This window comes from Drosophila busckii, chromosome 3R (genome assembly GCF_011750605.1).
Source record: "Drosophila busckii strain San Diego stock center, stock number 13000-0081.31 chromosome 3R, ASM1175060v1, whole genome shotgun sequence".
Classification (NCBI taxonomy): Eukaryota; Metazoa; Arthropoda; class Insecta; order Diptera; family Drosophilidae; genus Drosophila; species Drosophila busckii.
This window is the reverse complement of record NC_046607.1, coordinates 10,241,892-10,254,988: the sequence shown is the minus strand read 5'-3', so window position 1 is coordinate 10,254,988 and position 13,097 is coordinate 10,241,892. Positions and strand designations below refer to the sequence as shown.

Genomic DNA, 13,097 nt, shown 5'->3' with positions numbered 1-13,097 from the left:
AAAACATGCCCTTGGCTGCTAAGCAGCTTGCCTTGCCTAAGTAGATACCTCTATGCTTTATCAACAAGAACATCTTTCATTCAAAGTTAAGCAGTTTATTTTGCTACTTGGACAATATAAACGAACACATAGTGGCGCAGAGCTCGCATTGCTCGCATCTCTGCTTTTATATGCAGCACATGTTGTCGTTAAATTCACAATAAACTTAGAGTAAACATGCAGCAGAAATTGCGTATACGTAATGGCACCCAAGCGAAATAGTTGGGACTGTCTGACTGCCCGCGCCGTTAGCTGCTCGCATTAGCTCGACCCAAAGGTAAAGACAAAAAAAAACAACATTTAATGAGTTGTAGCCTTGTTTTCAACAAGGTGCCAGGTTAATGCTTAATTATTCGTGTTTCAACACTACACATAGATCTGCCTTACATTGTGCTGTGTGTGTGTGCGTGTGTGTGTGTGTGGGCATCGTTAGCTGTTGGCAGTTGCCTGTTCAGCCAACAGTGCAATGAAGTGTGGCGGCGTGTGGCTGGCTAGCTTTCAATTCTTGCTGTTCAAAGTGCCAGTTTTAATTAAATGTACCACACGCAGTGAGAGTTGCAAATAGCTTGTGACAGCATTGAAGCGTCGTCGTCGTTTCATTTTGAAGTCCGCTGGCTGGGAAGAATTTACTTTAGCTTGCTCATTATATTCATTGCTTGCGTTTTTAATTAATATGCTCAGCTAGTTTTTGCAGCTTAATCACATTTGCTGTTGTTAGTGCTTAAAGTTTTTCAGCTTTTCCTCTTGCTAAACCTGACATTTACAGCATTTCTGCATTTACAAGTGAACAACAGCAACAACAACAACAACAACAACAGCAACAGAAAATAAAAACTTTTAGTTTCGAGCGCAACTTTGAAGTTTTTAATTTATTCAATTAGTACTATAAGCAAGATGCTTTCACACCAAACGCTACCCAAGCTCTCCAAGCCATCCGCGTAAGTGTGCGCCATGCTCGCTTCCTTTAGCATTCTTACGCGTTACGTTTATTGCAACGTTCAAGTGCATTTCGTGTTATAATTTGTCGTTGTCGTCTTACGCTCGCTCATGTTGTTGTTGGCATCAGAATTGCACAAGCAAGAGAAATAAGTGCAGGCAACTCATATTCCACTTGGCAAAATTGTCGCTGTGCATATTTCAATGGCTCGTTTGGTGTCGCTTTAAGCGTCTTATGCACACACAGAAACCAAACCACCCACCCACACACACATACATACAACTAAATAAGCTTAAGCTGCTGCTGCAGCTACGTTGCAAGTTAACTACGTCGCTAACAAAACGCTGACTATTTGCTCAGACTTGACTTTAAAATGTTTACTCAAGTTATCCTTACATTTTGTAATGGCAATTATTATATTTAAACTCTGTTCGGTGTTCGCCTCTGCAGTTGGCAACACAAGAACTTTTCCAATTTCCTGCGAAATTGCAAATAGTTTCATAAATTGTATTGAATGTGCGAGCAAAATTGCTCAACTTTACAGGTAAATCAAGTGATTTAGTAAGTAGTTTTAATTATATTTCATAAGGCAGCTTATTGCTTCTGCAGCTGAAAAGTATGCTACAAAATGTAACTTGCACTTGCATTACATTAATTGCCACACTAATCGCTTCCAACAACTCAAACCAATCATAAGCATTTAACTGACAATTGTATAATTTACTCTCTTTTTCTCTACTACGGTTTCTACTTTTCGCTTGCGTTGATTGCGGCAGCGTTAATAATGGGGCACGCCCATGCCCGCCCCAGTTTTGTGCTTTGTTGTTGTTGTTGTTGTTGTTGCTGCTGCTGCTGCAATTGTTAAGTGCTGGCAAACTCAAACTATTGAGCACTTTTGCATATTACACTAATAATGGCCCTGCACTTTATTGCCGCAATTAGGGCAAACGGTTTGTTCAAGTATTACGTAAGCATATAAATTAAGTTATTATCAAATCAGCTAACTGCACATTGAGCCAGACTTTAAGTACTTTGCATAATGTCATATTTTAAGAGCTAATATTGATTCAAGTTGTGAAAGTTTTTAAAAGCCCTCACTTTACTTGACACGCTTCAACCTTGGGGCCAAAGCAAGCAGTCTCAACTTGTAATTAGGCAACTAATTTGATGCAGGCCTCAAAGGACGACATAGTTATAGCAGCTGGTCGGTCAGCAGCCAAAGTACACAGAGAGCCAGACAGAGGGGGGAGGTGGAGAGCCGGCTACGCGCAATCTGGCAAGTGTTGCTCATGTGGCAAGTTACGAGCTCGTAACAAACGCAAATAACTGACAATAAACATGCAGCAAAACAAAAGACTAAATCCCACAAAGGCACTGAAGGCGTGAACATGAAAAATTATTACGCGAGTTCGCTTGCCTGTCAAAAAGAATGAGTGAAAAAAGCTGAAAGAAAAAAAACTTGAAGACAATTGCCAAGCGGCAAGCGCCAAGCGCTGAGCGCCTCAGCCTCAGTCGCCCACAAGTTGAAAGCCACGCCGCAAAAAGTTGTTCTAGCTAAAAGCGACCAAATGTTTTCTTCTGCCAGAGCAATGCACGCTGGGTGCACAAATTCTGGGAACAGTATATTTAATATGCTGCGGGCTTACGGTTTCAAGCGAGTGTTTGTGTCTAGGTGTGTAGTGTGGGCTTCTCTTATTTGCCGGCCTCTTTGATTAATCATACGACATGTATGCGGCTGTAGAGCATTTCAATTGAATATTCCTGGTTAGGTTTCTAGTCAAGCTGTTGCCATGGCGAAGCGAAGCTCAACGCAATTGACCTTTTGACAAGCGACATCGTGTTTGGGACCATGAGCACAAAATTCTATGGAATTCTCAAGCATCAAAAGCAAAAGGCAGCTCCAAAAGGGCTGCTCGCATATTTGTTTGAAAATTTGAGCTTTTTAGTTGCTTGTTGTTAATTAAACGTTGCCCAGGAAAAGCAGCACCAAAGAAAAAAAAAAAGGAGTGTCGACAGGCTAGGCTTAAACGTCAAGATACTTAGCTATAACAACAACTGGGAGCAAATATTTTGTGGCGCATGCCAACAGCTTGGAATTGCAAATTACATCAAAAGACTTTGGCTGCTGCTGTGCGTTCGTTCGTTCGCCACTTGGCAGTGCCAAGTATTTCTTGTGGCCAGAAGAGAAAACAAAAATAAATAACAAAAAAAATAAATAAAAGAAAGAAATGTGGAATAAAAGCAAACGCTAAAGATAAATAAATAAAACGCAAAAGAAACTTTTCGGCAAGAGCTAACAGCAACACGCCTCGCATATGGCGCGTGTCTCGCATTTCAATAGGCGCCTTGCGCGCTTTTCAAGTGTAGTTCGTACATCATTTAAATAAATTCCTAACCCGCGTGCGCTGACTTTTCAAAACGTGCAGTTTGTGTTTCTGATTTGATATTCTATAATTCAGTGCCCGACCGGCCGGCAGCCTGCCCGGCCGACAACTGCAGCCACAGCAACTGACAGCAACTCGACAGCATGGAGAGTTGCGAGCCCAAGTCCAAGCCTTTTTGCATTGCGGCTGTCAAAGCATTTGTCAAATTGTTGCATATTTCGTTGTCAGCACTGAATTTTTGAATTACAGCAATTGTTGTGCTTGTTACTTTCGCACGCAGACACAAGCACAAGCTCCAGCTCCAGCTCCAGCACAAAAACGAAAACACTTTGAAATTTTTGGCATGTTTGCGGCTGATGTTCGCCAACTAGTTTGCCATCTAATTGATATTGGCTCTTACAACGCATGTGTGTGTGAGTGTGAGTGTGAGTGTTGTTGCACATGCTTTGAAAAGTATTTAGTTGCATACAGCAATGTGTTGAACATCAAAAAATGTTGTGTGCCAAACATACAAAAAGTCTCGTTCATAATGTAGCTTGCACTATAGCAAAGAGTTCAAACAATTTGTAGCGCGACTTGCCACAGAGTTCGCTGCAGTGTATTTGGGCTGTGTGGCTTGGATTCGAATTCGATTGCGAACTCGCATAGATTTCTTTTGTACGATATGCCGTCACATATGGCTGCATATGAAATTGCAAAAACTTTGTCTAATATTGACTCAACTCACATGTTGCTTGTATGTCAAGCGACAGCTGCTTTTTCGACCGAAGTCTGCGGTCTATGGGAATCAATTCTGAGTATGCCGCCTTGAAAACGCAAAACGCTTGTAGCATGCAACTTAAGCTCGCAGCTTAAGTTTAAAGCGTAGTCGGTTAGACAATAAAGTGAAATAAAGAATTTTTCACAATTTACAAGTAACTTGATACAAAAGTAACGATGAAAATTTAAGCAGATTACAGCTTAAATTTCACTGTTTTACATTATTGTTGGCAAGCTGTTGGCAACGATTTGCATGCATAATAAATACGCAAATTGCCAAACAACAGCTTAACAAAAAAATAAAATAAAATCAAACAAAATAAGAGCAAAAAGGTAGCACACAAAGTGGTCAAGCGTGTGTATATAGTATATATATAAATAACGGTAGCTAAATAAATCGGCGAGTAAAAGAAAAACAACACGAGACTCATTTTAATGACAATTATTCTCAATTTACGTCAATTTGGGCAACGGCTATACAGACATGTTTATAAGCAAGTATATTTAAATGGAACGTTTAGATAAGATATACAAACATATATATATACATATCTGTATGTATGTGAAATATATGTAGCAAATGCTTTTTTTCTATTGGGTGCAAAACAAATCAATTAAGGCTGCACCATTCGAGTCGAGCCGAGTCGAGTCGCGTCGAGTTGAGTTGAGTTGAGTTGACGGCGCATGCGAAATTGTTATAAATTGTAGCCCGTTCAGCATTCCATTGAATTATTTATGAATGAATTTTATTAGTTGCCCTCATTGGCGACTCATCAGTGTCTACAGTGCAGTGGCAACATCAAGTGTAGTTGACTTGACATTAATTGCAGCAACGCGGCGCCACCAAAAAAAAAAAAAACTAACAAACGCAACACAGTCAAGTTGTTAGTCAATTACGCTAGATTTGAAATAATTTAGGCAACTATCTGACGCTGGCAATCTGACTATTGAACTAACTAACTGTCTGCTTAGTTAAAGCAGTTAGCAAACAGTTAGATTGTAACTAGTGATTCAGACTGAGCGCGCACATGCTGCATTCCCACATAAGCTGGGAGCTGACCTCGTTTCTGAAGCAGCTCAACTTGATATGGCGCGTTATCATAAGCTGGCGATTTGATTGATGCAAATCAAAAATAAATATGCACATGCTTCGCTTGTAAAATTTTCAATTAAATTCATTGTTGGGTGTCGCCTAATGAAATGCATGAAAGTGCAAGCGTCAAGGCGTTAAATTATTATTATTTTTATTATGGCTTCACGAGCAAGAGAGCAACAAAGAATGACAATTGATTTGCTTAGTTTAGTCGGCAGCACAAAGAACTGAGCGCTGAGCGCTGAGCTAGTTTAGGCAAATATAAAGACACTATCAGTGCTATGATCGCCTTTGCTCTGCCTGACATACGCTGCTGTTGTATGTGGATTGTGGATTTATTTTTAGCCTACTTAAGGCCAAAGTGCAAACAGACGGACGGAGCGACAGCCAATGCTTTTGTTTGCTGTCAAGTGACAATATGCAATGCATTGACAGCTGCCGAGCGATGTTCTCTTATCAACGCGACGCGTAGACAAAGCCAACATGCATAAGTATGCGCGAATCTTATGCAAACACACACACACACACACTCGCACGCTTGCTTGCAGTAATTAAGCCGCTGGGTCGGTGGTGGGTTGGCGGGTCGTACTCGCTGATGCTGTTGCTTTAGCCTGAGCGCATTACTTACATTTATGCATGCGCATAATCGCATTAGCTGACTAATCGCATTTATAATTAAATTCGCATAAATTGTATGCGTATACATAATTACGTATACGCAATGTTAATTTAAAACTTTAACTGCAACTGCAACTGCAACTTGCATGCTTGCCCAACTGCAATTAGCTAATGTATTAATGACTGCAACAGCTCAGCTCAGCCATTGTCTTCACTCTCAAGTCTCTCTTGCCAAATACGAGCAACATATGCCCGCGCTGCTTGTGTGGAAACCGCACAAGCCGGCGCATATGGCAATAGCTGCAGCTGCAGCTGAAGCTGAAGCTGAAGCTGAAGCAGCCAAGTAAGCGATACGATGCGATACGTTGCTTGTATCCAACTGGGAGTTCAGTTAACAGCATGTTAACATTTCTTTGCTTGATTGCGTGCTGAGTGCATTTTGGTTTTGCGAAAAAGATGCCAGCAGCTAAGATCAATGCATGTCAAGCTCTAAAAGATTGCTATGTTTGTATTTACATTTGCTTTTATTACAATCAGCCCAACCAACAGTTGCACACTGAACCGCAAGCTGAGTTATGAATATTTACTTGGAACAAACTTTTAGTTAGTGTAGCTCAGTTGGGTGGGCTACCACTGTGCCGCAGTTTAATTTTTATTGCAGCATTTGTCATTTTGTTTGAGCTGAGCCAACATTTCTATATATTGCGTCGCAGCAGCGGCCACATGGGACTTAGCTGACTGGCTGGCTGGCTGGAGAGCCAAGCAATCAACTCTGCAACAATTCATACGAGCGAGCCCATCAATGAATGGGACGCCAACTTGTTTTGTTTTCTGTTGCCAGCCAGCCAGCCAGTCAGCCAGCAGTTGTTGCAATTCGAATTACGTACGAGAGCTTTTGTGGCAGTGGCAGCAATGGAGGGGAAATTTAATTGAAATTGCATTTGCAAAGCGCATTGTTATCAATAAATAAAATCAATTTGAAAACAGATTCTGTTCTATTTTGTTGCTGTTGCCTATCACAAGCACAAACATTTGACTATTGTTGTTAGCACCGAGAGTAAATCTCTCTCTCTCTCACTCTCTCCTCTCTCTCTCTCTCTATTGTTCGTTTATGCTTATGAAGCAGAAATTGCAATTCCCATTGATAAATTGCAAAATACTTGCGTATTTTTAACTGTCATGGCATTTTATAATTGCTTTTTAGGCTCAGTACACACACACACATACACACATAGCTTGCATATTTGAACGTAACGAGTGGAGTCGAGTCTAGCAGCTGCACCAGCATTTGCTTACCGTTGACATTTATTTATTTGCCCAAGGGAATTGTAGTTGCCGTTAAGGCTGTTGACAACATTTCAAGTAGCTGCCACATTGGTTAACCAATAAAGAGTGTCCATATGCGCATCTGTATGCGTGTGTGTGTGTGTGTGTAAAGTTGCATTGCGCTGTGTTATGGCATGTTAAATGTGTTGGATGTGCTGTCAAAAATTGAATTGAAATTGATATGCGTAATGTGCGCGTGTGCGACTCGCAAAACTGTCGTAAAACTGAAATGTTGTCATTTATATCTAGGTACAGCGCATATATTGCAAAATTGCGTATACGACACGTTGCAGGAGGCAGCCAAAGTGCTGTACTCCCAACACTCGCAAGTGCCATATGCAAGCCTTAAACATCGCATATACATATATTTTTATATAGCTGCGCATAAACATTGCTTTTATATATAACTCAATTTTATTTCATCAGCGAGCGAAAAACCGTTCAGCAAGCATCACTTATATTTTCATGTTGAGCATAAAATATTCCAAGTTTCCGCCAATTTTATCGACTTATAAAACACGGCGAACAGACTGCTAGAGTGAAGTGCTTTCAGCTATACATAAGCCATGTATATTGTATACATTTTGTTTTATCTAGCTATAAACTATGGCTGCTGCTCTCGCTCTCTCTCTCTCGCTCTTTGTCTCTCTCAACTTAAACTCACCGTGGACGTGCTTTAAGTGCTCATAAAATGCCTAAAAGGCAGCACCATCAATCATAAAACAGCAGGCTAAAGCTAAAGCCCAGAGCCTAAATTTGCAGTTGCTGCAAATCTCTGCTTACCAAAGACAAATAAGTTGGAGCAGGCTTAGTGCGCATACGCCGCGTTGAACGAGCGAGTGAATCACTGTTCAGTTATGAGCAGCTTTTGACGCTGGCGCTGGCATAAATTGCAGTCTATTGTATAAATAAACATTTCAATATTCAAACTGTTTGCTTAGGCTGCCAATATAAAAACCTAATTGCCAAAACAATCAATAAATATGGTTTATGACTCTGCGGCGCGTGTCTGCTGCGTTATTTGATTTGTTTATCTGCCACATTTAGTGCAGACGCGTATAGCAACAACTAAATCATATGAAATTTCATTATTTTAAACAATCAATCGAGCAAGTCATCGTTGCCATCAAATGCCATGTTAAATGCATTTAATTGACACACAATGAAACGCCCGAACGTCCAATTGACAGCAGCAATGACAATAAAAGGCGAACAGCAAATATTAATTACAAGCAATTAAAGCAACAACTATAGAGAGCAGCAAATGCATTAACTTGAGCAGTCCAAGCATTTACCATATATTAAATATTATTTCATATGCAATTATTTGTTTGTCCGTTTGTGTGTGTGTGTGTGTGTGTGTACGCACTATAAGTAGCTGGCCAATATGAAATTAATCAGAAGCATATATATTACTGCAATAAGCTATGCATATATTAAGTATACGTATGGCTGATTAAATATGTCGATTAATTATTCAGTTGCTGACGCAGCAAACGCGTCACTTAAGCACACTTTTTTCCAAAGGTTCGCCCGCTCGTGTATGTGTGTGTGTGATGTATTGGTGTGAGTATGCTTGCCGACGTCAGAAAATAAAATAAATAAAAATAGAAACAGCTTGTCTACAAGTCTCAAGTACAAAAGCAAACAGCGGATCAACAACACATCTGCTCAAGTGGCTACCGGTTTTTCAAGCCAAGCCAATCTCCATCTCCATCCGCACAAGGTGCTCAAACAAGATCAGCACATGTGCCGCCGCCCGCCGCCGACATATGTAAACTAGCAAATACCCTAAGCAGGCTACTAGAGCCAAACTAAAGTTGAAGCTGAAGCGCATTCAAGTGTCGTTAGACACATGATTTCAATTTCAATTAATTTCCATTTTTTTCTCTCAGACATCTGAGCGGAAATGCTTAGTGACAGTCATAACTTCACACAGTTTAGCATACAATTAAAATGGATCTCGTGCGTTTGTTGTTTGTTTGTTTGTTTGCTGCACACACACGTCTTGTGACATTTCATGCCAATCAATGGCACTGCGATTTGCAAACAACAATCGCTCTCTGATTGGCAAAAATGCGTTGGGAGTGCGACAGAATTGTTGCTGCTGCTGTTGCATTTGCGTTGTGGCTGCTACGTGCTGCAACTGCAGATAAGCAGCCGCAGACACCGCAAACCGCAATGAGTGCCTGCCACTGATAAGTGCACCACCACCCCACGTTTGCGTGCTGCCAGGACATGGCCAAAGAACATGTATCTGCCCCGAACCCGAACCCGAACCGTTCCCCTCCACTTGTTGCTATAAAATGCCTAAAGTTAAAGCAACACAAGCGCTGTTTGTATCAAAGCAACTCGACTCGACTCGACTGACTGACTGACTGACTGCTGGCTTGACTGATTGCCTGCTACAAGTAATTAGCGTGTCTCAAATGTGCGCCCAACTAGAACTGCGAATACACACACACATGTAAAACGCCTACGCGCCTGCGGCTTTAACATTGCGTGCGATAATTAACAAGTTCTCTTTTTTTCATCTTGCTTTTTAGCTGTTTAGCATACAACATAACTACTAAAGGCTTGTTAGTCTGATAAAGCACACCCACTTGAAATAAATTGGCGTGCTTTGTAGCTGACCAACGGTCATTGAACTCTCCGCTCAAGTGGGCCTGGCCAATGAGGGCAAAGGACATACGGCCAACATGCATATGCTGGCTGGTGGCTGGTGCACTCAGACAACAACAAACAGCAAAAGCAACAGCAACAGCAGCAACAGAGACTGCAGCAAACTAAATATTTACATTAAATTCTCAACTCGACGCTGATTAAACCATTCTGTGCCATAAGCATTAGCATTTTATTTAGCAACATTTTATGGAATCCCCTGCTCTGCCTTTGTCTGTTCGCTGTAATCAGCATTATGGCTAAATTTATGCATTGTCGCTGTCGTTGCATCCAATTTGAATGCGTCGCCCAATATGCAAGCATAAGCTATTGAGAGCTTTAAAGCGCGTTTCTTTAAAGATAAGCGCAGTGCCAAGAGTCGTGACATTTGCTGAACTTTAAAGCGCCAAAGGCCACAGCCGAAGCAGATAACTCAAATGTGTGACGCACTGCGTCGCTCTCTCTCTCTGGTCTGTTTGACGAAATCAAGCAGAAATCAGTGCAATAGCATTGATTGCCCCAAAAATCAATGCAAAGGCACATCAGACCATATCACTGGCTATGCAGCAGTTTAATAATATATACACATAAGCACATGTGCATTGGCTGTGATGACAGTTATTTGATTTGAAAGCGTTTCAGATGCCAAAACTCTTGGCAAACAGTGCGCGAAGTGTTAAGCTCAGCAATAACATTGAAACAACTAAAAAGCAACAACAACGAAACACACAAAAAAAAGGGGGCAAAAGCAAAGCGTACATAAAAAGTTTTGTTGGTTTTTTTTTTTGGCCACGAGTTTTATTATTTGAGTATGACCCAACGCCGGACTTTGCCAATGGGTTAAGGTGCTGTGGCTTGAACAAACATAAAATTCACTTTTTGCTTGGCGAGAATAAAAGGAAAACCTATATATACATCTCTCTCCCTCTATCTCTATCTCTATATCTCTGTCTGTTGGTTGCTCATCGATAAACTGCTCTAAAATGTTACATTAGCACAAATTGAAATTTTGCGCACGTTCCTGTCATTTAAATCTGTTGAGCGGCTGAATATCTGATGGATACATTCTATAGATGCGCTGCTTACATATGCACAATATACATATACATACAGCCCTTGGCTGTCATTAAATAAATAACATAAAAATAAAATATTTGATTGAGCTCAGCTCATATGATAAGCATATATTGCTGCTGCTGCTGCTGCTGTTGTTGTTGTTGTTGCTGCTGTTGATTGCTGTCAGTTAATGCATGTGCTGTTGCTGTTGTTGTTGTTGTTTATATTAGTACGTAATTCAACTGATTATTGCACGTGTGCAATCTTTGGAAGTCATCAATGCTTGGCGAGCAGTAAATTTCACCAATTTTATCCATTCAAGTGTAACGCTTATTGATCGCTGCCTGCCGGCGCTGGTTACTTCAAGGTGACCTTCAGTCACAGCAGTCGCTGTTGGGCACAGAATTTTTAAAGCTAATATGCATAATTTTTTATATAAATTGCGCCTGGCAACGTAATTGCTCTATGAATTGCATAAGCCTGGAGCCCGAGTGTCAAAGCTGACACTGAACTTGCTGCTGGCTGCATGACCTCGATATAAAGAATTGCACTCAGACCTCGCTCGGTTTTGTGAACTTTGGAGCGGAGCGGAGCATCTGTGTCGAATAGAGCACTTAAAGCTGTAATACGAAGCATGAAACAGAATAAGTTGCTGGAGCGCAAACATTTAACGCTTCATTAACTTTAGATAAAGCACAGCGTCAGGCGTCAAGCGGGAACGGGCATGGGAGCAAAAAGGACTGCAAACTAACTGCCCCAAAAGGGTGCGGGGGGTGACAAGCAGTACAATTAACACCCTGACACACGCTCTTTGGGGAATAAAAAATCGATGCCAGCAGACAAGGTGTCGTCAGCAGGATTTGGCGCCTAGAAGCGGGCAACTTATATTGCATTTACATATAGAGAAACTTTCCACTAGGAAAGTTTTAATAGTCGCCCAAAATTTACTGGCTTCAATTCGTTTTTTATGCCAATATTCCATTTACCGGACTTTCTAATAACCGGACGTAGAAAAAATCCCTGTCTACTGCAAAATCCCTCGTAAAAAATCCCAAAAAAGTTGAATTTTAAATTTTTAATCGACTTTTCCTACAACAACACATTGCGATTGAAATATCTGAGCCGAAAACAACAATAAAAAAATTCCATTTGATAAGCAAATTCATATTATGCACAAAGGTGTGAAGAAATAAGTGAGCCGACGATGCGTTATTAGAACTTGAATTGTAGTTTTTTAATACATCAAAATTATCGGGGCTCATTTTAAATTATAGCAATCAACACAAATCTTTCTTTAACTTAAGTATTTGTTAAATGTATAAAATGAAATTTATCTTTACATGTAATAATATATACTTTAAATTGGAATATTCATTGTTAAATATTTATTCATAAATGCGAATATCTGCGATTGTAAGTGAGTGTTCGGCTATTAGGATTTCCACTGTATTTGATAGTTGGTTGTCACTCACCTTCTCTTGCTTTCAAGTAGACCGTATTGGCCACAATATTCTCTAATTCCATTAGTTCCAGGTTGGCGGTTTTTTAATGAATCCTTTGCCGCACTCGAATTTAAAATACACACGCAGACAGACAGACAGTGACTTGCAGTGTCTGTAGCGTTGCGTTGCGTTGCCAGCAAAGTTGCTTGAGAGCAGAGCGTAGAGCGTTCGATGAAACAGCAGCAGGAGGCAGGTGCTCAGGTGTTCAAACTTGCGACTGCAGAGTGCGCTGTCTAAATTCTTGTGGCCGTCGTCTAAGATCCAGCGTTGTGGTAGTATTTGGCACAGTTACGCTCACAGGCTTCATTTAGTTTCGCTAGGGATGGTATCGAAAGAGCAGCCAAGACGTTTAACTGCAAAAACAATAATTATAAATCACTAATTAATTGATGACATTAGCCAGAGCGTTAAGCATGTGTTCCGAGAGTTGATTAGACAGCAACGCTAATTATAAATAATTGGCTGTTTATTAATGCACAGATACATTCGCTAAAATGCGCACTTATTAGACGTAATTAGTATATTTGTGCCTTGGGCATGATAAGAAAAAGTAAAAGCATTAATTAGCAGCTAAGCAAACGAAACTAAGGCGCTTGCTGCCGCTGCCTGCTGCCTGATTAAAAATTTAATTTGCATAAATTTAACAATTATTTGTAGCCACACCCACCACCCAGCAAGTATCCCCAAGGAAGACTGCAAGTGAAAATGCTCGCATTTTGTGG

General features: G+C 40.7%; 1 protein-coding gene across 1 annotated transcript in view; it reads right to left on the bottom strand.

The window, feature by feature from the left end:
- LOC108603236 (G protein-coupled receptor kinase 2) overlaps positions 1-13,097 on the bottom strand; it is a 42,901-nt gene that overhangs the window by 8,555 nt on the left and 21,249 nt on the right. Inside the window, exon 2 of the mRNA XM_017991856.2 lies at positions 12,346-12,728. Within this exon, the coding sequence (XP_017847345.1) occupies positions 12,346-12,397 (52 nt within the window). The 5' untranslated portion in view covers positions 12,398-12,728. The remainder of the gene's footprint in view (positions 1-12,345; positions 12,729-13,097) is intronic.